This window comes from Abramis brama, assembly GCF_963993115.1.
Source record: "Abramis brama genome assembly, chromosome: 23".
NCBI classification, from domain to species: Eukaryota; Metazoa; Chordata; class Actinopteri; order Cypriniformes; family Leuciscidae; genus Abramis; species Abramis brama.
Window position 1 is genome coordinate 26702948 of NC_139985.1, and position 26826 is coordinate 26729773.

At 37.3% G+C, this 26826-nt stretch overlaps 2 protein-coding genes across 5 annotated transcripts in view; both read right to left on the reverse strand.

The window, feature by feature from the left end:
- ankrd52b (ankyrin repeat domain 52b) overlaps positions 1-21265 on the reverse strand; it is a 29842-nt gene extending 8577 nt beyond the window's left edge. The window contains exons 1-20 of one of the 4 annotated variants that reach the window (XM_084101019.1): positions 21100-21265; positions 20468-20551; positions 20205-20283; positions 19363-19433; positions 19087-19287; positions 15450-15537; positions 15218-15360; positions 13512-13724; positions 13354-13432; positions 12353-12467; positions 11470-11552; positions 10368-10431; positions 10200-10268; positions 9743-9883; positions 8117-8179; positions 7914-8025; positions 5430-5501; positions 4895-5096; positions 3209-3296; positions 771-888 (exon numbers count right to left, since the gene is read on the reverse strand). In XM_084101019.1, coding sequence (XP_083957145.1) covers positions 771-888; positions 3209-3296; positions 4895-5096; positions 5430-5501; positions 7914-8025; positions 8117-8179; positions 9743-9883; positions 10200-10268; positions 10368-10431; positions 11470-11552; positions 12353-12467; positions 13354-13432; positions 13512-13724; positions 15218-15360; positions 15450-15537; positions 19087-19287; positions 19363-19433; positions 20205-20283; positions 20468-20551; positions 21100-21126 — 2112 coding nt within the window. In that variant the 5' untranslated portion in view covers positions 21127-21265. Of the gene's footprint in view, positions 1-770; positions 889-3208; positions 3297-4894; positions 5097-5429; positions 5502-7913; positions 8026-8116; positions 8180-9742; positions 9884-10199; positions 10269-10367; positions 10435-11469; positions 11553-12352; positions 12468-13353; positions 13433-13511; positions 13725-15217; positions 15361-15449; positions 15538-19086; positions 19288-19362; positions 19434-20204; positions 20284-20467; positions 20552-21099 lie in introns of all 4 variants that reach the window. The other 3 variants (XM_084101021.1, XM_084101020.1, XM_084101018.1) reach the window with 3 other exon arrangements.
- An 831-nt stretch (positions 21266-22096) lies between these two features.
- Positions 22097-26558, reverse strand: cnpy2 (canopy FGF signaling regulator 2). Its single transcript, XM_084100537.1, has 6 exons — positions 26446-26558; positions 26126-26225; positions 25858-25973; positions 25558-25755; positions 24298-24394; positions 22097-23076 (listed from the first exon to the last, which is right to left on the reverse strand). The coding sequence occupies exons 2-6, from the start codon at positions 26217-26219 to the stop codon at positions 23033-23035; spliced, it is 549 nt and encodes a 182-aa protein (XP_083956663.1). The 5' UTR covers positions 26220-26225; positions 26446-26558; the 3' UTR covers positions 22097-23032.
- Positions 26559-26826: the final 268 nt, after the last annotated feature.

A 26826-nucleotide genomic window follows, 5' to 3' on the forward strand; every position in this document is an offset into this window, starting at 1 on the left:
ATATATTCCTCATTTAAATAATGAATATGCAGAATAAAGGGGTGTGGCCTGGTTGAGTTAGTTAGTAGTGTGTGGTCGCAAGTACTGTCGTTATCAGCATACTGTAGTTCAACGAGTCGGTGTTTCCTGAAACCATAGTTCTAACGGACAATTGAATTTACGTCTTTTAGTTTGTCAAGAGATTTAAAGCGGCGTTTTTAAAGAGTGCGCATGTGCGAACGTGCTCTAGTGCGTAAGAACGAGCCTATGATTGAATCTGGAAATAAAGCAAAACAACTAAAACAAGCAAGAAAAATTTGAATTATTCCTCAGATGTCCATAATTTATAGCATAAATCTAGCATTAATTCAATCTCAAACAGATTCATTAAACAAAGTTATTACTCCACCATGTGTGTGACATCATTAACCAGCGTGGTTGAACGACAAATTTGCGACAGTATGGTTTCGGGAAACAGTCGTGACTAGCTAGTTGATTTCTTCAACGATGTACTATGGTAGTTAATCAGCGAGTTACGTCGTTAAACGGGAAATGCACGCCAGAGAGTTAGTGACACGCTGGGAAGAGAGGAGCTGCAACAATGTCAAATTTGTGAAAAATAAGATTTTTTTTAAACATTCAAGCATGAAAACCTATTCTAGTAGAGCCCAAAAACAACATCACGACTATGATATTGCCAAATTCCAGCCCTATAATGTGTAAATATTCAAATACACAAACCAAACACATGCATGCATACATACATACATACACACAGTGCATAAACTTACTGCGCGATGTAAAGCAGTGCGGCTTCTTCTGTCTCCAGTGTCTGGTTTACTTCCTCTCTCTAGCAGCATGTGGACACAGTCAATGTGACCGCCCAGTGTAGCCAACATCAGTGGAGTCCTACAGATACCACCAAACTATGCTTACAATAGCAATACTTTAAACAATGCAAAAAAGGAAACAGAGAGAGAAAGAGAAAGATGGGGGGAAACAATATAACATATTAATGTGTCTAAAGTCCCACCACATTCTGATCAGGCATATTATCAAACCTTGTCATCACAGAGAAGAATGAGCTTGAATGTGCAATGCAGTATTTACAGCACTGTAATTGTAATTTGGGTCACTTCATTTGGGTACTTAAAGGGATACTCCACTTTTTTTGGAAATAGGCTCATTTTACAACTCCCCCAGAGTTAAAGAGTTGAGTTTTACCGTTTTCGAATCCATTCAGCCGATCTCCGGGTCTGGCGGTACCACTTTTAGCATAGCTTAGCATAGATCATTGAATCGGACAAGACCATTAGCATCTCTCTCAAAAAATGACCAAAGAGTTTCGATATTTTTCCTATTTTAAAACTTGACTCTTCTGTAGTTACATCGTGTACTCGTGTACAAGACCGACAGAAAATGTAAAGTTGCGATTTTCTAGGCTGATATGGCCTATTAGACCTATTTTCAGGCGCTGCGTCATATCATTACGCCTGCTGGACTCATGGTACGGCAGCAAAGTTTCTTGATTATTACGCAGGAATGAAAGTATAGTTCCTATATATCATATCATATCACATCATGCCATATCAGCCTAGAAAATCGCAACTTTATATTTTCTGTCGGTCTTAGTACACGATGTAACTACAGAAGAGTCAAGTTTTAAATAGGAAAAATACCAACTCTTTGGTCATTTTTTTGAGAGAGATGCTAATGGTCCTGTCCGATTCAATGATCTATGCTAAGCTATGCTAAAAGTGGTACCGCCAGACCCGGAGATCGGCTGAATGGATTCGAAAACGGTAAAACTCAACTCTTTAACTCTGAGGGAGTTGTAAAATGAGCCTATTTCCAAAAAAAGTGGAGTATCCCTTTAACCGTATGACACAATTTACTTATTTTGTACATACATACTGGTGCATTGTAATTACATGTAACCCTCTATGTTATGCATATGTTATGGGGGGGGGTTGCAAACCAAAAATAAATAGATCCCTATCATTTGTCTAACTTGTCCTTGCTCTCATCACATGGAAGAGCTAACTCTGCACTCTTCCTATTGCCCTTTCTATAAAATATTGCTGTATTAATTTTCTGAAAAGAAGAAATCATTTTGTTATTTATACATAAATACAACTATACTACAATAAACACTAAACAAATAAATAACTGAAATCATATTGTTGATGCTACTATCTATAAAAAATCCCAATGGGGAAATACATTACTGCAATTCCACTGTGGTACAGCGTTGCCATATGGAAACATGGATATGTTCTCAATTTAGAGTAAAACTATGTTAGACAAAGTTGATTTGTGAGGAAAAATATCTAATTTACTTATTAAAGATGATGCAAAAATCCCCCTTAAGAAGAGATGTTTAGAAATGAGGTTAATAGAGCAATTTCTGGAGCACTTCAACAGGTGCTTTCTCTCTTCCGTGAGAGAGCGACAGTGGGAAAGAGAGTTTTGGAGGGACATTCAAATGTCATGTGACTTAAAAACAGCACATCATACCTTAAGGCCTGCCCTTTTTATTCCCATAGTGCAAAATATTGTATTTTTTTCGGAATAACAAGGAAATGAGTAGAAATTAATTGTTGCCATATGGCAACTCCGTACCATAAAGGGTTAAAGTACTTGCATTTAATTAACATTTGTGGTTACACTGTTAACTGTACCAGTACCAGTAACCCAACCCTTACCTTAAAACCTAACTCTAACCCATTCTTATTGAGGAACACACCAGAGTTTGACACTGTGGGTGACAAGTTCCCCAAGACAGACCAGCAAAAGCCTTTCAAGCGCATCACTAGAAAGACTGAGTCTATGAAAATAACACTGAACTGTGGTCTTGAAGAGGAAGAGGAGCAATGGCTGAGGAAGATGAATCAACCCACTAACACTGAGCTGTTTCAGCAGAAATATGTGGCAAATGAACTGCTGAGGTAAAAATGTTGACCTTCTGGTGGTGCCACAGTCCAAGTTGGATATTGTGGACTTTCTCAGGCTTCGCATGGAAACACAGCATGCTTTTTGTTTTCACCGAAACATGGCTGCATTAAATGGGGTATAGTGAGAAAGAGGCCACTGATATACAGAACTATTTAGGCAATTTTCTATTGAACCTGTGAACAGCCTTGACAGACTCTCTGCTGAATTTTAAAACATGTAAATGCATTGTATAATCATGTTATATCATTGAAATGAATGTTGAAATGGCACTTACTGTCCATGTATGTCCATGACGTCAATTATGTCTGTTTTTTCAGCTCTTTTCAACAGCATGAGCAGGCAGTCAGCTTGGCCATTGGCAGCTATGAAAATAAATCAATAGATTAAATCTAGTTATACTACAGGGCTGTTGAATGCTTGAATCTGATTGGTTGACGAACGCTCTAAGGTGTGCAAATATGTTAAGGGAAACGCACATTAGTAGTTCCAGGCAGGTCTGGACCGCATTAGAGTTTCATATCACTTCGCCAAATGATTTCAGTTATTTCAAAGGTCTACAGAACATAACCAAAACACACGACACTGACCGAGCAAATAAGTATTGTAAACAATAGGATAAAAACGACAAATTATTTCCACGTTTTTTGCCACAAAATGACGTTGTATTATGTATTATACATTTATTAGGCCTAGTTATAATGGAAAAGCACATATCTTCTCTCTCTCACACTCAAACGCACATATACAGTACGGACACACACTCGCGTGTTTCCAGCGCTGCTATGACGATTTTATCAGTAAAATAGTTTAGCAACTTAAAAGCTACATGACGCTGGTGCCAAACACAGTTGAGACACACACAGACTCAGGTAATTCACACACGTTTCTCTCTCTCTTTCTCTTTCTCTCTCTCTCTCTCTCTCTCTCTCTCTCTCTTTCTCTCTGATAACTGCATTAATAACTACATTATCAATGGCTCAAGCCTCCTTTACTAGCTCTAAAATTATGTTTTGGAATTGGCAACGAACACTTGGGATGAGATGCGTAAGAAATTAGTCCCACACACAAGATGGTTTTAAGGACAAAAACCTGACAAATGTCTTGAAATACATCATCTGAACAATGTCTTGAGGTGAGGTAACCAAAGTATAAGCGGAATAATTGATGACGGGCTGTTGAATTATTAGGAAAATAATGCACACCCGAGGTGTAACTCCGTTTCTCCATCGTTGCCGCATTACCACCTCAGGTGTTCATTATTTTTCTAATAATTTAACGGCCCGTCATTAATTATTCCTTACTTAATGTTTTTTTGTACAAATTTAGAGTTTGAACTACCCTGGTAATCCAGAGTTGAATTTGCTCAGCGAGTTACTCTGGCGTCGAGTAATGATGCTCATTAAATATGCCCCTCAATCTGAGCTGCACCAATCACATCAGGTTATCTGATATAGGCGGGCCAGAGGCGAGTTAAAGATGACGACAGCGCTGTGACGTCGAAGTCATTAGTAAACACTGCGAGATGGCTATGGATGAACACCAGTTGTTTGAAACGGCTTTGGCCGCTACAATGAACGAGTTAGACTTGGCTTTTTATCTAAAAGAGGAACAGAAGACGGCGCTCGAATCGTTCCTTTGCAAGGACGTTTTTGCTGTTTTGCCGACCGGATACGGCAAGAGTCTAATCTACCAGTTAGCTCCGCTGGTAGCTCGTATGGGGTTTATTGTGATTGGTTGTAGTGTTATCCAATTGCATGCAGTGAGATTTTCAAATGCATGCTTGGTGCCGCCCCTCGAGCTGGCTGATTTTCATTAGTCGACGCCAGACCATTCATCTTTCAGATTTAGGTCTGGATTTCCAGGCTAAGTTTGAACCATCCCACCACAGCAATTATTTAGGCCTATATCAACTTAAACGAAGCATTGAACAAATTCTTTACATGTTAATATGCGTACACACCTGAAGCATGTAGGGGTGTCCACCTGTGGATGTTCTCCCTGATGGCGTATGAGGCGCCCTGAAGCAGCAGCAGCTCCACACAGGGGTCGTGACCTCTCAAAGCCGCCAAATACACGGCCGTATGACCCCTCGAATCTTGCAAGTCCACATTCACCAGTGTTTCAGAGAGCACCTGAAGAGCTTCAGTGTGACCATTATACGCCTGACAGAAACAATTGACCAGGGCAACATTCATAACTTAACAGGCAATGGGGATCATTTTTTCAAACAATGGCAACTTTCAAACGAGGTTTTGCCAAACTTGCCAAACTTAACTTTTCTAGTTAAAAAACAAATACACTTGTAGCAGTTGTATGAATTTCACATTCAAATTGTCATACTGAATTCATTAGAGAGAGAGAGAGAGAGAGAGAGAGAGAGAGAGAGAGAGAGAGAGAGAGAGAGAGAGAGAGAGAGAGAGAGAGAGAGAGAGAGAGAGAGAGAGAGAGAGAGAGAGAGAGAAGGAAAGAGACAAGACAACAGACTGAATACTCACCGCTAAGTGTAAAGGGCTCACAGGAATGCAACTCTCCAGATCTTCCACACATTTGAAAGACATTTCTATTAGCTAATAAAAAAAATATACAATGCTAGTTCACTCAAAGTGACATACGAGATAAAAGTAAAGAGTGGGCTATTCGGTAACACTTTATTTTACAGTGTCCTTGTTACAAATGTACTTTATGCAATAATAACAGTAAATTATGCATAATTACATGCAACTAACCCTCAAATCCTAACCCTAACCCTATATGTTGTTACTTAATATTATTCAGTACTTAAATAATTGCACTGTAACAATGAAACCTTAAAATAAAGTTTAACCGCTAGTTTACATACAGTATAAGATACCATAACATTTCCTCAAAAAGTATTTTGGGTGCTTAATTGACTATTTATGAATGTTAATGCATCATATAACAAAATACTAAATAAAGTGTCATCAGCAAACAAATGATGCTAGAGATTTTCTCAGAACGAACTTTAAAATGCCAAACAAGTCAAGCCAGTCAGTTCTGCTCAAGTTTGACAACAATGCATCTCAATATTTTTTGTATTTAAAGAAACAATACTTGTTTACTTTCAACATTTTAACACCATATCTATTTTTATAATTTCAAACCTAGCAAATTTTTTGTGAAATGGTTAGCCTGAAAATGTGTTTGCGCCATAATTATTTAAAATAAATGCCGCTTTCTTTAAAGTCGGCATGAAATGAAAATTTATATCTATTATCTAAATGCATGTTTAGTTTATTTGTTATATAATGCAATGCCATTCAATGGCTTATGTGTACAAATATAAACAACTGAATTATACAGGGTGGGCCATTTATATGGATACACCGTAATAACATGGGAATGGTTGGTGATATTAAAGTCCTGTTTGTGGCACATTAGTATATGTGAGGGGGCAAACTCCTCAAGATGGGTGGTGACCATGGTGGCCATTTAGAAGTCGGCCATCTTGGATACAACTTTTGTTTTTTCAATAGGAAGAGGGCCATGTGACACATCAAACTTATTGGTAATGTCACAAGAAAAACAATTGTGTGCTTGGTTTCAACGTAACTTTATTCGTTCATGAGTTATTTACAAGTTTCTGACCACTTATAAAATGTGTTCAATGTGCTGCCCATTGTGTTGAATTGTCAATGCAACCCTGTTCTCCCACTCTTCACACACTGATAGCAACACCGCAGGAGAAATGCCAGCACAGGCATCCAGTATCCGTAGTTTCAGGTGCTGCACATCTCGTATCTTCACACCATAGACAATTGCCTTCAGATGACCCCAAAGATAAAGGTCTAAGGGGGTCAGATCGGGAGACCTTGGGGGCCATTCAACTGGCCCACGACGACCAATCCACTTTCCAGGAAACTGTTCATCTAGGAGTTTTTCCCTGAGTCGTTCCCTGAGTTTTTCCAGCAAGATGGTGCACCACCACATTATGGGTGCCAGGTCCGAGCATTCCTAGATGAACAGTTTCCTGGAAAGTGGATTGGTCGTCGTGGGCCAGTTGAATGGCCCCCAAGGTCTCCCGATCTGACCCCCTTAGACTTTTATCTTTGGGGTCATCTGAAGGCAATTGTCTATGGCAGTGGTTCCCAATTCCAGTCCTCGTGACCCACTGCTCTGCACATTTTGTATGTCTCTCTTATCTGACACACTCAGTTCAGTTCATGTTCAGAGTCTCTCCTAATGAGCTGATGATCTGGTTCAGGTGTGTTAAATAAGGGAGACATACAAAATGTGCAGAGCAGTGGGTCACGAGGACTGGAATTGGGAACCACTGGTCTATGGTGTGAAGATACGAGATGTGCAGCACCTGAAACTACGGATACTGGATGCCTGTGCTGGCATTTCTCCTGCGGTGTTGCTATCAGTGTGTGAAGAGTGGGAGAACAGGGTTGCATTGACAATTCAACACAATGGGCAGCACATTGAACACATTTTATAAGTGGTCAGAAACTTGTAAATAACTCATGAACGAATAAAGTTACGTTGAAACCAAGCACACCATTGTTTTTCTTGTGACATTACCAATAAGTTTGATGTGTCACATGGCCCTCTTCCTATTGAAAAAACAAAAGTTGTATCCAAGATGGCCGACTTCTAAATGGCCACCATGGTCACCACCCATCTTGAGGAGTTTGCCCCCTCACATATACTAATGTGCCACAAACAGGACTTTAATATCACCAACCATTCCCATGTTATTACGGTGTATCCATATAAATGGCCCACCCTGTATTACTCAGAATATATATGAATGTAATTCAGTTGTTTATATTCAGTTGTTAGTATATATATTTTGATATGAGTAATAGAATTCAGTTGTTTTCCACTAGACAGAACTAGCAGGAGTAATAACATCAAACTTAATCCAACTGAAATACAGACTCTACTCACATGTCCCATAATATGACATGATATGAGTGTTGGCAAATCTTTTGGTTTTCTTAACATTTGTGATTTACCAATTTTAGGTTGTGTTTGTCGCCACGGGCCGCTGCGTAGTGGACTGGACTGAAGCCTTTACTGTCACGCAGCGTTGGATCAGCGCCGCTATGCAAAAGAAACTCCAAACACCTGTACGAACACACAACACATAAAGGGTCAGGTAGTATTAGGCTTATTTACAGTCAGTCATTTTAGTTTCAAATCCAAATGGGTGCTTTACCACAGAGCCTCCTCATCACTATCACTGCTGGGTTCTTTGTCAGGACAGTTCTGCTCAAATCTACTGGGAGAAAACAAAGGAAAGTCATATCTGAAATTAGTCGAATAAATAAATATCAATTGCTATTGGTATATATAACTCACACACACGTTCATTTACACGACAACAGCGTTTTGGGTGGCTGAAAACGCAAACTTTTGAAAACGGGTTTCAAAGCGCATGTTTTTGAAAACAGTCTCCATGTAAACAACAAAAACGCAAATCTCTGAAAATGATGACATAGTACACATGTGTGTTACTTGTTCAATCTACAGTGTTTCATCAACATCTAATGGCCTGGCAGCAAAATACGGCGTTTTTAGTCCTTTTCGCAGATCCGTGTGAATGGGGATCATTTTGACAATGGTGTCGTCTACGCGGAAAACTCAAAGGAAAAACTTCACAGTTTTGAGCATATCGTTGTTGTGTAAACATACCCTTAAACAGGACCTCAAACAAGGTAATTAATGATACACAGCTGATACAAAAGAACTCAATGACAGAAACCATGACAACCAAGGAGAGGCGGGAAAATGAACAAAGGGAGATAGAAACTGGTGAATGCAAAATGCAACCTAGGGTCTTTTTGTTAATCTACCCGAGGCAAACTTTCATTTAAAAGCATAATTAGAATGGAAACGCCACTTTTAAGTTTGACCGTATTTTCGTTTTAGGTTAAATGCCTTGTGAATGGGAGTGCTTGGGGCACTTCTATGATAGCATCAAAAATCACTATTTTTAAAACACTAAGAAGGCTCGACACAACATGAAACTTTGCTGGAAGTATCACCAGCGGCTCTACACATGAACTCCAGCATTGACAACATTGTTTGTGTACACAGAGTTTACTAAAAAGAAAGATTTTGAACAACTCGCTATGTTTCTGTCCGACAGTCAAAAATAGTCGATCTCCGAATGCAACGCAACAGGGAGGAGAGTAAAGATGGAAAGCTCCTAAAGCTTATTAGTTCAATATAAATTCACGGATAATTTGTTGTTTTCTCATTAGTGAAAATCAATATTGACCTTGTATTTGAAAGAGGATCCTCATATAAGAAGCAATACTAAAATTCAGAGTCAGTTCATTCACATTCGGAAATTGACCATTTTTGACTGTCAAAATGCAGGTGGACACAAAGACTGTGAGTTGTTCAAAATCTTTCTTTTTAGTAAACTCTGTGTTCATGTGGAGCCCCTGGTGATACTTCCAGCAAAGTTTCATGTTGTGTCGAGCCTTCTTAGTGTTTTAAAAATAGCGATTTTTGATGCTATAATAGTCGTGCCCCAAGCACTCCCATTCAAAAGCCATTTTAACCTAAAACGAAAATACGGTCAAACTTAAAAGTGGCATTTCCATTCTAATTATGCTTTTAAATGAAAGTTTGCCTCAGGTAGATTAACAAAAAGACCCTAGGTTGCATTTTGGCGAGAGTTACCCTTTAAAGTCCATGATAACTAAACATAATGGTGACAGTATGGAGTGTAGATTAATGTGACAAAAATGTAAGCATTTTAGCATAAGACTGCAAGGCAACATAACAAAAAGTGAAAAAATGCAAAGGTCTGGCAGTGTTATAAGTGTTAAACCTGTGTGAGGTTTGGGCAGCAGCTGCATAGTGCAGAGGACTGCATCCATTCACATCCAGTTCATTAACATCAGCTCCAGCTTTCACCAGAGCCACTGTACACAGATACGAGCCATTCACTGATGTGTAGTGCAATGGAGACCTGCAAAGAATTAAATGAGAAAATCTGCAATCTTTCTAATTTATGACATTGACCATTTTAAAAAGATCATATTCCCTGGTTTGTATTAAAGTACATAATCACTCTGAAATATCCTTAAACCATGCTGGGATAATGCCAATCATCAGGTTTTTAACATGCCAATTTTAGTGCATGTAGCAATTACAAAAATATAATTTGTAATGGTATAATTAACAGAAGCATTTTCACTAGTGGTCTCATACTTGTGAATATGTACACAAAATTCAAAATGTGAATGTATAACAGAATTATTATTATTGACAAATAAAGATTTTACCTTCCTAATTTGTCCTTTTTACTCAAATCAGCACCACTGTTCAACAGCAATTTAAGACATTCAACATTTCTGTCAGAGAACAAATTGAAAAAGGGGTGAATACCAAAATATTAAAAATTACGACATACACACTATGAAAAACACATAAATGGTAACCGTATAGCGTACCCGCCTGAAGCAGCAATATGCAAACATGTCCTTCCCAGGGTGTCCAGTGTGTTTACGTCAAACCCTGCTGACAGTAAATGTTTGTTAGACAAACATTCAATACTAGACAGTTGACATACAGTACAGGTCAAAAGTTTCTTCTGCTCATCAAGCCTGCATTTATTTGATCAAAAATACAGAAAAAAAATGTAATATTGTGATACAATTTAAAATAATTGGTTTTCAATTTATTATACTTTAAATTATCATTTATTTCTGTGATGCAAAGCTGAATTTTCAGCATCATTACTCCAGTCTATCACACGATCCTTTAGAAATCATTCTAATATTCTGATTTATTATGAGTGTTGGAAACAGTTCTGCTGCCTAATATATTTGATGAATAAAAGGTTAAAAACAACTGCATTTATTCAAAATAAAAAAATATTTTCTAATAATATAAATCTTCTTTACTATCACTTTTTATCAATTTAACACATCCTTGCTGAATAAAAGTATTGATTTATTTCAAAAAAAGAAAGAAAAAAAATGACTGACCCCAAATTACTGACCAGTAGTGTATATTGTTGTTAAAAAAAATATTTCTATTTTTAAAACATTTGCTTCTTTTTTTAATCTTTTTTTTTTTTTAATATTTTTATTCATCAAAGTATCCTAATCCTAATAAAGTATCACAGGTTATGAAAAAATATTAAGCAGCAGAACTGTTTCCAACTTTGATAATGAATCATCACATTAGAATGTGTGATAGACTGGAGTAATGATCCTGAAAATTCAGCTTTGCATCACAGAAATAAATGACAATTTAAAGTATAATAAATTGAAAAACAATTATTTTAAATTGTAATAATATATCACAATATTACATTTTTTTTCTGTATTTTTGATCAAATAAATGCAGGCTTAATGAGCAGAAGAAACTTCTTTCAAAAACATTAAAAATAGTAATGTTTCCAAACTTTTGGCCTGTACTGTACATCTGGTTTAATATCAAGGCAATGGGATAATGATTATGCATTTACATAATTTTGGATTCAAGCATCTGCAAAATTAATAATGTAAATGTCCCCTACTGGACAATGTACATCTGTATGACTTTTACCTGAGGAGAGTAACTTTCGACAACAGTCTGAAAATCCGTAAAACACCGCCAAGTGCAATGGAGTCATCCCATCAATGCCTCGCCTGTACAGTTATTGTAAATGTTATTAGATTAGCATTTAAATACTTTTTAAACATATTCTCAAGATAACCAACCATCACATTTGTGCTCTGGCTTAGTTAGGGACACTTAATATTCAACAATATTATTGATTTGACTGCACTGACACTATTGGATGAGAACTGAACTGAGCTGGACGATGACATCACTGTTGTCTGCAGTGCTGCTTTATAGCCGAATTTAACTAATTTAATCATTGATGATCTTTACAAAGGAACTGAATCAACACTGACGTGTACAATGACTGTTTGCCTCATTGAATCATTATTTTCCTGTTGATCACGGTGAAGCTGCTTTAAAACAATCTGTACTGTACAAAGCGCCATAGAAATAAAGGTGACTTGACTTTACAGTAGCCAATAATTACTTTAAAGTCAATCCAAGTCAATCTATAGAAACGTTTACATTTTACAATACTTAAAATACTGACCTAACCGTTAACTTTTTGAATCCACAACACATAAATGACAGCTAAATGGAATTCACATTAATTTTACATTGATTTAAAGAAATCGTGGGCCATATTTTAGTCACTGGTGTTGGCGTATACTGTTGTTGGCAATTAGGCATTAGAAATACCATCAATTTTAATATATTGACTTGTACCGTAGTCCCTCCACCCCCTTTATGAAAAACACTCGGATAATGAATGTTGTAAAATGGTACGTTTTAAATCTACTCCAGCCGTGATGTATCTCATTTTGGTCTGCCTAGTTGTTCTACTCGAGTAGTCTGTGTGTTTATATGGTGTGTGAAGACACACCTGGCCACATCTGCACCGTTATTCAAGAGTAAAACGATGAGCAACTCGTAACCATGTTTAGCAGCAGCGTGAAGAGGAGTATTACCACATTTATCAACACACTCCACCTCAGCACCTACAACAGAAAAAACAGAATTATATTACAAGATTGATCATTCTACATCCTACAAAGACCATTGTTAAGTTTGTCACAAATAAACTACAGGCCAGAAAGCATGATGGTCGTTTTTCTGTTGCTTTTCAGCAGCACAAACTTTGGCAGGCAGGTGGTATAAGTGGGACATTCCCATTTTGGACACGTTTTTTGATATTCCCCTGAGAGCAAGACACATGATCAACATTTCTGGTCTTTGTTTCAAGAAGAGAATGAGTGTGAATTTTAAATGCATATCTGCTGATCTGTACTAGCATATAAATGGTCTAAAAGCAAACAGACATGGACCAAAAAGCACAAGAGTAAATGTTGACAAAATTTGCTTTCTTTGTGACTATTATTATGTACATAAGTATAACAGATACCACTGAAAACCTTGTTAAAAGCCAGTGTATGCTGTGTTTTTTGGTGCAATTAGTTCCTCAGCATTTGCTTTGTTTTGAGTTTCCAGACAGGAAAAAATATATATAATTCACCAATCAAAATTCCTATTTTTATGGAATATTGCAGTATTTATGATAAATGATTTATCTGTGAACATCATTTTTATTTATTTATTAATGTGCCTCGTAATCTTGAATCAGAATAACTTCCCCTCCCTCTTGAAGCATCTCTTCTTCTCTGATGATGAGGGCGGGGCAACCTGTCACTCACATGAGATCAGCCAATAGCAAACCACACCCATCCAATCAATTCCTCACAGACAAAAATCAAGCCCTGCCCTACATTTGTTCTTGTTACAGAAGCGTTTCACTTGAATATACGTCACATTAGGGAAGAAAAGACTGATTCGCAACTTCATGCTGACTTTACAGTCTTAAACTTTATGGTTTGAGCTTGGCTTTACCATTCTGAATGAGTATCTGGGAACGAGTGAAGTGTCCCTGAGCGGCGGCCATATGCAAAGGACTCTTCCCATCTTTATTCTGAAATCAAAACAAGAAAGATCAGAGAAAAAAAAAACTGTAATATCCATCTGCCGATTTTGGGTTCATGTGTCCTGACCGTGATGTTAACGTCCGCCCCGTTATTGACCAGCAGCTCCAGACACAGGGCTCCGTCGCTGGAGACGGCAGACAGATGAAGCGCTGTGCAGCCTCGGGTGTTCGAGTGGTTAACATTGGCACCACAGTTAACCAGCTGACTTGCTATAACCTCTTCCCCAGCATAACAAACCATGTGGAGAGCACTGTTACCAGAACCATCTGCTTCATCAATCTAACACACCAAATGAGAGAGAAAACTGAAATCAAATTTGATTCTATTTAGTTTATCTAGCGCACAATTCATAAGTGCACATTATGTTGTCAGATTTAAGAACCATTTTTGCAGCTTACTGTGAAAAAGAATAATAATAATGAAATCACTTACTCACACGCACTCATGTAATTATAAACCTGTATGGATTTCTTTCTTCTGTGAAACTAATTATTGGAACCCACCTACTTTTTTGCATACATTTTTTTTTTTTTTTAATTCTTTAAAATATCTTCTTTGGCAGTTTAGTGGGAAAAAAGACTTACGGGTTTGGAACAAAATGAGAGCAAGTAAATAATGACACAATATTTATTTTTATTTGGTTAACTATTCCTGTAATTAAATTTTGATTTCTCATAATATGACACCTTGAATAATATTTAATCCCAGCAGAATAACCTCTGCCTCTGAAATAACTTTCTTTTCCAGTGATGCAATTAAATTGCCTCTATTATGCTACTTTAAAAATTCCTGATTTTGTTTTGGAGTCTCCTACAACAGGTTTACATGCATCCAAGATCAAAAACTCTTTAATTTCCTCATAATATTCACTGCAGCATCAGCTCTTTTCTCTCAGTGTCTGAAACGGTTCGATCAAGGATTCGGTCTCTCTAAACCCCGCCTTTCTGAGAGCTGCTCTGCTCTGATTGGTTAGATGACTCAGTCTGTTGTGATTGGTTGACCGTGTCAGAAAACAAACACTTATTATCATATCTGAATTTCAGCTCTGGATCTTCCTCAGCTCTTGATACTCAGTGATACGAACAGTAACGATGGCGTCGGTTTTACCGTATCAATCTCATCAAAGTGGATTTGCTTTGTCAGCAGAAAACAGCGTCTTCTCCACATGAACAACACAAACCAAACTCTTCCAGTCTCACATACAACTACAGTGTTTGAGGCTCAAAGTAGACGTTGTTCACGGCAGCCAATGAAGAACATAGACTGGCATTATGCAAATCTGTTACAAACCTACGCAGATTCAGCAGGAAGTGAGACTGGAAATACTGACAACTTCACTTCTTTCTTTTAGGAGATAAAAACTCAATATATCTGCACTTTGATATTTGAAACTTTGCAGGCCATAAACAGCTACAGTATATTAAACACCTCATGAAAGGTAACATCACAAAAAGCATAATAGGGGCCCTTTAAAACTACATGGGCAGAAAACATTATTAACCAATAATATCATAACCTAACATGTTCCACCCCCAATCAATCAATCAATCAATCAATCAATCAAAAAAATCAATCTGAAATTCTACACGGTATGGAAGTTAAAAGCATTGAAAATATGAATGTAATTTTAAAGAGAAAATATAATTAAAAAATATATATTTTATTATGAAGCAATTGTTCTAAAGTATGAGTGGTTTTTAATATGCCTTCAGACAAAACCAGTAGGTGTCACATGTAGAAATGCCCACTAATGTCTAGATATGATTCCTCACCTGTGCTCCATGTTTCAGGAGGTGTTTGACCACTTCAATGTGTCCACTAAGAGCCGCTGCATGTAGAGGTGTAAATCCCTGCTTATCCCTGCAGGACACATCAGCACTGCGCGCTACTAAGAGCTCCACCACATCCAGATGCCCTGATCGGCAGATACAATCAGTCTCTGTAAGATAACACACTATTCTGAGCACTATATTAATACACATGCTTCTTCAGAGGACCAGATACCTTGATGAGCAGCCAGATGGATGGGCTGTCTGTCCTTTATGTCTCTGGCACTCAGGTTGGCCCCTTTGTTTAGAACCATGGCCACTGTCTAAGGACATTATTGATTAGTTTTTAAGAAAAGTGTTACATAACATTCAAACCTCATCAGTAATGTTTAAAGTCCCCCTGTAGTCAATAATTGTATCCCTTAAAACTCATCTTTGATCACCAAAAATCCATATTTAAACGTTTTTTTCCTTGAAAAAATTCGTCATGCCTTAAAATAGCTTGAATGTAACTCTACACCCTTGCCTCCTATGAATATGCAAATGAGCCCCGCCTCCACTCACTCGTTGACGATCACACGTTGACCTGATTGGTTACAAGGTAGTTTGTGACGTCAGAAACACCAGCGATTTCAAACCGTGTTTTTGAGACTGTCTTTGGTTCACTGCAGTTTTAAAGGTACACTGTGTAGGAATTTCTCCCATCTAGCGGTGAAATTGTACTTTGCATTCAAACGAATAGTGCTCTCTAGCGCCTCGCTTTTTCAAAGGCGTGTTGCAACTACGGTAGCCGTTATGTACCAAGAAGCTATGACAACATGTCTTCCAATAGCACTTCATCGAGTTTTCTTTCGGGTGATGAGGTTTCGCCGGTCACGTTTCGCTTTTTTGGTGAAGAGGATTCCTTCTCCTGTGGCTCGGCATAAGTATGATCCTGCATTATGAAGTACCGTGCAGTGCAGCCTTTCAAATTTGCCGGGGCAATGACAAGCACCTCTCACTGATCTCCTTGTCTCTCCTTGTCCGTTTCAGCTGGTTTCAGTCACGTGACGCTGGCTCTGAACGAAAATGCGTTGTGGAAACGCGTTGAGGTAGGCTAGTGCTTTTTGTCACCTCTCTGCTATTATAGTTTTTTAAAATGGCGGAACGACACGGAAGCCTCCTTGGACTTACCCGTCCAATGTAAATAAAGATAACAAATTCTTCGCTTAAGAGGATAAGTCAGATCATTGGTAGAGTTAATTTTACACCAATAAGGACATATTTATGAATAAAGACATTGATTTTAGCTAATAAAATACTTAAAAAACTACACAGTGTACCTTTAAGGAGAAAATACTCAGCAATGGTGATGACTTATGAATTTACACATGGTTTGTCTTAAAGGAACACGCCGACTTTTTTTGGGACTTTAGCTTATTCACCGTATCCCCCAGAGTTAGATAAGTCCATACATACCCTTTTCATCTACGTGCATGGCATCTACTCTGTCTGACGCACCCACCGCTAGCCTAGCTTAGCACAAAGACTGGAGGTAAACGGCTCCAGCTAGCATACTGCTCCCAATAAGTGACAAAATAACACCAACATTTTCCTATTTCCATGTTGTGATTTGTATAGTCACAGCGTGTACAAATAACAAGGTCACATGAGACACAGCCAGAAGTAGCAGTGCTTTGCCTTCTGAGAATATAGTTCCCAGTATGTGTACGGTTAGAAGATGGCTGTGTCTCATGTGACCTTGTTATTTGTACACGCTGTGACTATACAAATCACAACATGTAAATATGAAAATGTTGGCGCTATTTTGTCACTTATTGTTATTTTGTCACTTACAGCCGTTTACCTCCAGTCTTTGTGCTAAGCTAGGCTAGCGATGGGTGCGTCAGACACAGTTACGGCACGCACGGAGATGAGAAGGGTATGTATGAACTGGGGGATACGGTGAATAAGCTAAAGTCCCAAAAAGTCGGCGTGTTCCTTTAAAGCATATTAAAAACACCACACAGACATATAAACAACATTAAAAGCTTGATTTCCACCACAGGGGGACTTTAAGAGATATAGAAGGATACATCTGCATGAATCTGGATATATGTGAAATACGCCTTCTGTCCACAGTGAGACGCTGTTTTTGTGCTGATCTTTTTATGAAGACGCTCTCTAAAGTGGATTCGCATTGTAGTGTGGATGGAGGTATTCGAAAATGATAATGCAAATTGTGCTATCTATTACTATTTTGGCATTGTTGAGCCTGCTTATTAACATTCAGTGTTGCTAAATGTGTTTTTTACAGTACAGTGGTGCCCAAAAGTAATGTCCGGCCTAGGAAAATTTATATCTTCACCCTTTATTCAAAAATATAAAAAATTTGCTAAAGATTTTGTAAGCATATTGCGTAGTTGTGCTTGTGTCAATTGTTTTATTTGTGATAATAATGCAATGAAACGTCAAATAATTTTTGGCCAGGCTGTCATACAAAGAAATTATGAATAATGCAAAAAACAAAAGAGAACCAACAAAATAGTAATAACTGATTATGTCAATTATAGTCATTGTACTGTATGTTTTTTCTTGAGAGCTTTTTGTTTTTTTTCTATGCAGTTTTTGGTAACTGTAGTTTTTGCCAAACAATTTTGTCAGATAAATACTTCAACCAAGTTTAGTGTTATGTTCTTCCCTCAAATTTAAAATATGTAACAAAAATTAAATATTTTCCTCATATTTTGATGTTTTAATCAAACTCGTAGGGTCATTAAACACTAATGTCCTCTCTGGACATCAGTTTTGGCCACCAGTAAGTGGTGAGATATTTTGCTGATAAAGTGATCGTACCAAAAGAAGAACTTTAGTGAGAAATGTATTATGTCTGGTCTCCCGGTATCATCCGATTACGTTTTACACAAGCGTAGCAAGATTTGAAGCAACACTAAGGAACTTTTCCTCTTCGGTCGCCCTACAGGTTGAAAGCGGAATTGTCCATTACTGCTGTCGTAAATAATTTTGCCGCCCGCAGCCTACTGTTGCATGCACGCTCACTGTTTATCTAGCACCGGCTTTGGAATGAACGATGTCCACAGACAGGGTAGAGTATGTTGCATGATTTAATGAAAGTATGATGTATTGCAACATCAGAAACGAAGAAAAACTAAATAATGACTATTGTAACGCTTGACATAAAGCAAGTCAAATTTGTAATTAACGCGACCCGGATTGGCAAATTTGCATAGTGTGGTTATAGCTGATATAGGGCCGCAAAGCGAATGCAGAAGTGCCTTTCACCCTGTTACGACTTGATGAACCACTGATACGATTTTGGAAACATTATTTTAAGGTAAAAAATGTTCCTTAGTATAAGTGTTTTTCGATGTTTAAAGTCGGTATGAAACGGAAGATAACGGAACGATAGTCTTTTCTTCCCTATTGTATATCCAAGGCTTCTGTAACAACATCAAATGTAGGGCGGGGCTTGATTTTGTTCGTGTGGAATTGATTGGATGGTTGTGGTTTGCTATTGGTGGATCTCATGTGAGTGACAGGTTGCCCCGCCCTCGTCATCAGAGAAGAAGAGATGCTTCAAGAGGAAGGGGAAGTTATTCTGATTCAAGATTATGAGGCACATGAATTAAAAAATAATAATGATGTGCACAGATAAATCATTTAGAATAAATACTGCGATACTGCATTTAAAAAAAAGAATTGATTTCAGTGTGAACGAGAAACTTTTGGAAAATGCAAGTGTGGACGGAGAGCGTTTTGAAACGAAAATACCACTTTTAAACTTATCCTGATTAATGTAGACATAGCCATAGAGTTTCATAAAAAATCCTCAATGAATTGTCCTCGAGATTCAGTGTTAGCTCTTGCCATACCTCTGCATGTCCACTGTGGACGGCGTGATGTAAAGCCGTTCTCCCAAACCGATCGGCTACATTCATACAGCTCATGTGGGGAAGCAGAACCTCCACACACTTCGCGGCTCTGTTGGCTGCAGCTACATGTAGTGGCGTCTGACAGAACCTGTCCTGTGTGTTCACTTCTGCTCCCTTCCTCAGCAGAAGCACAACAGAGCCCTGCATCACAAAAGCACAACATGAGAAAAGAAAACACAATGAACAGCAAAATGATGTTTTAAAGTCCTCTCATACTTCGTTCTGTGAAGCAGCGGCCCGATGCAGAGGAGTCAACCACTCCTGGTCTTTAGCATTAACATTAGCACCTAAAACACAAGATCACAGGCCATCAAAGACAAAAACAGAAAGACAACATGTTCTATTTAGTTTAAGATTAACTTCAACTATAATGTATACACCACCAGTCAAAAAGTATCTTATCCTCACCAAGCCTTCAAATTAGTCATATTTTTAAATATTATTACAATGTTAAAGTCCCCCTGTGGTGGAAATCCAGCTTTTAATGTTGTTTATATGTCTATGTGGTGTTTTTAATATGCTTTAAGACAAACCATGTGTAAATTCATAAGTCGACAGCATTGCTGAGTATTTTCTCCTTAGAACTGCAGTGAACCAAAGACAGTCTCAAAAACACGGTTTGAAATCGCTGGTGTTTCTGACGTCACAAACTACCTTGTAACCAATCAGATCAACGTGTGATCGTCAACGAGTGGATCTCTGAGCTGAGTGAGTGAGTGGAGGCGGGGCTCATTTGCATATTCATAGAACCGCATATACTAAATGGGACAGGGGTGTCCAGTTACATTCAAGATATTTTAAGGCATTTTAAGATATTTTATTTTTTAAGAAAAAACATTTAAATATGTCATTTTGGTGATCAAAGATTAGTTTTAAGGGATACAATTATTGACTACAGGGGGACTTTACAGGGGAACAGTTTTCTATGTGAATATATTGTAATGTTTAATTTATTCCTGTGATCAAAGCTGAATTTTTTTGCATTATTCTTCCAGTCTTCAGTGTCAAGTGATCCTTCAGAAATCATTTTAATATGCTGATTTGCAGACTGATGGCACCTGAACTGATGAGGATCTCCATGATGTGAACTCCACCCACATACGCTGCAGCATGAAGGGCGGTGCGGCACTCTTGGTCCTGAAACAACAAATAGTTTTATTACCAAGATTACTCACTCACTCTATAATTTTAATATGCAATATTTCAGCGTTCTAGTCATCAGGTATGTGCAATTATGCATTCTTACAAACATGTAAAAGGAGTAACATAATTTGTCAGAATCAGGATGTTTCTTCAAATATCATAAGACAAAACCATATACCAATTCATCCACTTCTTCCATTTGTTCCAACAAAAATTCCACCATTTCAGCATTCTGGCTGAAAACTGCCTGAACCAGGAGCGACTAGAGAAGAGAGAGAGAGACGGATTAGAAGGATCAGTGAAGTTTGGAGAGGAAATTATTATGAATACAGGGTTAGTGTCCAAATGGTTTAGCGTCATCTTTTTCATATTCAAAGTAAGGTTTATTGTCATTTTTAAAGTCAACATGAAATTGACAATTCCTATCATTTATGAAATACTGGAGTATTTATATAAATGATTTATCTGTGCACATCATTATTGGTTTAAATCCAACTTATTTCTAAGAAAATTGTGTATTATAAAAAAAAAAAAAAGGTATGAATATGAACTATGAATAACTATGAATACAGAGAAGAGGCTTCATACTGTTGACATGTGGGTTTTCACTCGACAGCGTAAATAAAAGACCACTATTAAGAGAACTGATTGATATAACTAGTTTAACAGAGACAGTCAGTTTTTATCTAGCTGTCTAGTTATATCACCAGAGTAAACATATTAAAAAGTCCAACTGAAACAATGCCACAGAACAAACTAAACTTGTCCTGACCATGCTTTCTGAAGAAAACTAAAGCGAAAAACACTTACCTGCTCTTCTATGTTTAATATTCCCATCTCCTCAGATTAGTCAGGTCGGAGTTTATTCATTAGGAATCTGATAATACGTGTATAAATGAAATAAAGTTTGTTTTGAACGGCGACCAGTGAGCGGATCCACTCGTCTAGTTAAACTCAAACTAGACGACTGTAACATGAAGCTGCTGGTTTACAGCGCCATCTACGGTAGAACAGGGGTATTACACGCCAAGAGGCTGTGTTAGCCTGATGTCACATTTTCAAGATAAAAGATAAAACCTAATGAATTTCTAAACAAAGAAAGCCTATTCTTACTTTGTCAACATTACCGTGGATGGATAACTGTACATTATGATTCGCATACCTCTGGCTGTATACTTTTCTTTTATATTATTGTAGAACTTACTGCAGGCTACTTTGACCATTTCTGTTTTGATGAAGTTCAGTTTAAAAAAAGATACATGGCTAAACTAAATGGCAATTATTATAATTTTTTCTGTAAAGAACCTCAATCCATGCCAATTTAAAGACAAATCTTTACTCGCCGTTTAAAGGCTAGGCTTTTGAACGGTCAGAAATGTGAAAAATAAATAAATAAATAAATACTTTACTGCAGAAATTTAAAAATATTACTATAAAAAAAAAAATATATATATATATATATATATATAAATATATATATATTTGATGTATGATGCCCGCTGCCAGATGGTCTTTCCAATCTTTTCTTTTTTTACTTTTTGTCTGTAAAGTTTTTTCTGTATTTATGTTCGTAAATGTTAATGTTTTATGGTCCTTTTAACATCTGGATTAAGAACTACAGTTGGAAATAAGGCTATTTGCCGATATCGGCACATTTACAGAAATGTTAATCAATGTGCACTGTCCTTAAAAAAATAAAATAAAATAAAAACATGGCAGCTGATTTACAAGCACAATTTTTCCTGCAATGATTTGATTTATTGATATTAGTATTTTGACACTCACCAATAAATGACTATAAAAGATATTGTAAAACACATTTTTAATTTTTCACCCTCCTGAGGTAGGACCACATTTAGTAGCAAGTACAGTTGTATATTTCTTTGTCGTTCTTGTGTCGTACATCTTAATGCTGGAAGTTTCACCCCTAAAAACGTAGCAAAATTCAGCTCAAGTTCCAGAGTTGCAAAACACATTGTGATTAAAACCTCCAGAAGCTTTAGGAAAATGTGTTTAGGACAATTGAGACCGCTTTGTGCTGCTAAATATTAAAACACCATGGCTCCATACTAGAGTAACAATAAATTGTGAGCTTAAAAAAACAAGATTGTTCTAATTATTCACGTGTGACCATATGGATTTCTGAATTATAAAAAAAAAAAATATATATATATATAACATGGTGGTATCCATATAGAAGAATGGATACTGGATACAAACACAACAAATGTTGATAAATACAGAAGAAACTACCAATCAAATTATATTTGGGTAGAAAACAAATAAAAACACAAAAGATGGTAAACTACATATATTTCTCCATATAAAGTGATGGCAACCTAATAGTTTAAGACTTAATAACTAGTAATCTGCTCAGATTCGTGACCTGAAGAAAGAAACACCACTCCAGCAGCCCTCAATCTGTGCTTATAATAAATATACTGCAAATTATCTTCTAAACTAAAAACTAAGTGCATTCAAATAGTGTTAAATATAAAAGTATACCATTGGAGAGACTCATAAAGAGATCTCATATTAGCTGTAGAAAGTCAGATTTAATAAATGACAATGAACAGTTTGGATGGTAACCCCATTAATACAGTTGAACAGGTCAACAGTTAACCCATAGGGTCAAGTACATCACATAATGTAGATCTCAGCATGTTCAGTGTCCTCAACAAGTAAGAGAATCAGTCTGTTTACTGAAGGTTATCGGGTGAACACAATGGTAAAGCTGCCCGTCTCATAACTCGTCGTGTGGTATCTTCAGAGCGTGGTCACAAAGATCTGTGGGAAGAGTTACAAAAAACTATCACATAAGTGCAATATGCAAAATGTATTGATGATACGGTATGATCAAGATGTCCTTTTCAATATGTTACACAATATTGTACACATTTTATTAAATTTAACTAAACATGGAAATTCTGTCATTATTTACTAACCCTCATTTCACTCCAAACCCATTCGTCTTTGGAACCCAAATAAAGATATATTTAATGAAATCTGCACCTCCATTGAAAGTCTATTCACCCAAAACTCTGACTCTTCAAAACGTTCATTAAGAGATCATATAATAAATCCCTATGAATCGAGCAGTTTTAATTCAAGTCTTCTGAAGAGACTCAATATGATGAACAGATTTAATTTAGGCTCTTATTCACATATAAACATTGATCAGCGAATATGAACAGAAGCTCAAACGTGCTGAGAATGAACCTCAGGCATCAAGCAAGTGCGGTTGAGATTTTGTTGATGTTCGCTGATCAATCTCTGTATCCTCCGGAGGTCACATTTATCGGCAACGTATGTATGTCATCAAGGATATCTAATTTCAGGTTTCAGGTTCAGGTATTAAAAAAATGGGTTTCAAAATCCAAGTTTTTGAAAACAATATCATTATTATCTCCGTGTAAACTACAAAGACGAATAGTTTCAAAGTCACATTGCCAACTACTGGCCTGGCAGCAGAATACCGCGTTTTTAGTGGTTTTCGCGAATCTGTGTGTACGGGAATCGTTTTGACAACGTTGTCGTCTATACGCGAAACTTTTCAAAAACACAAAAGGAAAAACTTTTCCATTTATAGTACATCGTTATCATGTAAATGTACCCCAAATCTGTTCTTCATATAAAGTGATCGAGTCTCTTCAGAAGACTTGGATTAAACCACTTGATTCATATGGATTTATTTTATGATCTCTTTATGAATGTTTTGAAACGTTATAGTTTTAGGTGAACGGACAGAAATCGCTTACATTTCATTAAAAAGATGACTAATAGTCTTGTGGGTTTGGAACGACATGAGTGTAAAAACTCTTTAAAAAATCTTTCTATCCCTTTAAATTTGCTTGAAAATAGATGTAACAGGTAAAAGATGCATGTGGGGGGTGGGGATAAGTTATGTGACCATGTTGCAATAAAATAGCTTAAGACAGATATGTGAATTTTATATAATGGTTTGAAATAAAAGAATACTGAATCATGTCTCCATATTTACAGCCTTACCTGTCCTCTTACTGCAGAGTTTGTCTTTAACATTGTCTGTCTCGTGAGAAAAGAATTCAATAAGTTCATCCTCATGCTGCTCAACGATCGTTTCACACTGTGAAGACACATGAGAGATGTTTCTAAAACTGATAAGGAAATGCATCAATCAACAGAAAAGTGCATCCTATTTGCACTAAATATCAAAATAATTTGTAGTTTAAAGGGATAGGTACGGTGGCCGAGAAGGGTCACAACACAAACAAACGCCACAACAACTATATGCAGAAAACACATACAAACGCCACAACAACTACATATTCAGAAAACAACTTCGTCGATTTCACATCACGTACGCTGCAAATATTCACAGCACGAGCAAATAGGGAAACGAACTGCAAACTGCAAAGACACAACGGAAATGTTTCCAGGGGGGCCATAATCAGTGACGGCTACAAGAGGTAAGTTGTGTAAGTTGTGGCGTTTGTATGTGTTTTCTGAATTTGGGGGTGTTTTCTGAATATGTAGTTGTTGTGACCCTTCTCGGCCACCGTAGATAGGTCACCCAAGAATGAGAACTATCCCATAATTTACTCAACCTCAAGCCACCCCAGATGTACAGTACATGAGTTTCTTCTTTCAGCCAAACACAATCAGAGTTATATTAAAAAATATCCTGGCTCTTCCAAGCTTTATAATGAGAGTTATAAAAAAACTCAAAAAAGCGCATTCACCCATCATAAAAGTAATCCATACGGCTCCAGGGGTTATTAAAGGCCTTCTGAAATGAAGCAATGCGTTTTTGTAATAAAAATATCCATATTAATAACTTAATAAACTATAATCACTGGCTTCCGGTAACGTACGCAAGTCTAGTTCCGGCGGAAGAGTGACCTCTGACCCGACTCGTGTACGGCCGTTGCTGGAAGCCAGTGATTATAGTTTATAAAGTTATAAATATGGATATTTTTCTTACACAAACGCAACACTTCGCTTCAGAAGGCCTTTAATAACCCCCTAGAGTCGTATGGATTACTTTTATGATGGATGGATGCACTTTTTTGGGCTTCAAAATCTAAGGTACCAATCACTGCCATTATAAAGCTTGGAAGAGCCAGGAGATTGTGTTTGGCTAAAAGAAGAAAGTCATAAACACCTAGGATGGCTTTAGGGTGAGTTCATTATGGGATAATTTAAATTTTTGGGTGAACTATCCCTTTAAGGTTTGTCTTGTCTTAACCTAAAAATGAATGCGTGAATAAATGAAAGAATGGAGCTTACAGCAAACTTTAAACTGGAGGTGACTCTGGAGTCAAAGGCCACATCTGAAAGGTCCATGGCAGTGCCGTCACGGGACGCGTGTCTCACATACGTCTTTCGATTGGTGACAGGGTCAACATGTTCGCCGTAATCATTCATCTTCTCACAAACCTCTTCCATCAGTTCAAGAAGATGACCCTCAGAGCGAGAAAAGGGAACCTGAGGACAATAAAACAAATACATGAAGATGAAAATCTCAAAGTTGGTGTAAAAAAAACAACAACTCAGAGCCAGGGTCATTATTAAACAAAAATATGTCACCTCTCTTACTGACTGACTGCCATCAGGATTAATCCTAAATGATCCAGTCTGGATCATTTTCTTGGGATCTACTTGTGATATAGCCCAGTCCATTTCATCAACTAATGCCCTGCATGCTGGGGGGGAAATAATAAGCATGATGCATTTCAAAGATGCAATTATGAAGGTATGTAACAGAGCAAGTTTTATTGCAATCAACCCACAACGACTGTCTATGTATAAGAAAATATTCATGTGCTCATGCAAAGGTTGAAAAAGGTAGAAATACCTCCACATTTGATGTCTTGCCTGGCTCCTTGGACCAACATTAGGTGCAAAGAGATCAATGCACAGAAAATAACCACGTGAAAATGACTTTCCATCCCCACCTAAGAAAACAAAGAAATAAAAATGTCAAATAAATACAGGTAATTTCATACAATTATATTTCACTGCAAACGTGGATAGTTGGGATAAATCTCCGAATGCCAGGTACACAAGAATTACTTTTCACAAAACACAAGCGAACAATAAAATCCAACATTGTGTGTATACAATAATCGCACAGCATCACACGTATATTTGACAGCGTTTCGAGAACATTCATACCGTTTTCTTTAAACGCACCGCACACACACGCGTACGTGAACTGATGACGTGCACACAGGGATAATTGTGGCTCAGCGGCTGACCTGAGATCTGCCACAGTTTGGTTTTTCTTCTTGAGTGGTATTGGCTGTTGACAGTGGCTGTTTGGCGCATTACCGCCATCAACCGAACTGGAGCGAAATACAAACTTGTTTTTGCCATTTGCTTTTCTTTCGAAGCCTTACCTAACATTACATTAAAAAGTAAAACAATCATTATTTTGCTTTTCAAATATATACTGGTGGTCAAAATTTGAAAAATTCAGTCATTATTTACTCACCCTCAAGTTGTTTCAAACCTGTATGGATTTATTCAGGGTTCGAATTATGATTTCATCTTTGT

Excerpts from the sequence above, each read along its gene's own strand:
- cnpy2 (XM_084100537.1), bottom strand. The coding sequence starts at position 26,219 with ATGGAAAGTCATTTTCACGTGGTTATTTTCTGTGCATTGATCTCTTTG. Across the intron at positions 25,756-25,857 it reads GCAGTCAGTCAGTAAGAGAG|GTTCCCTTTTCTCGCTCTGA; the intron begins GTGACATATTTT and ends TATTGTCCTCAG. Across the intron at positions 23,077-24,297 it reads ACTCTGCAGTAAGAGGACAG|ATCTTTGTGACCACGCTCTG; the intron begins GTAAGGCTGTAA and ends CTCTTCCCACAG.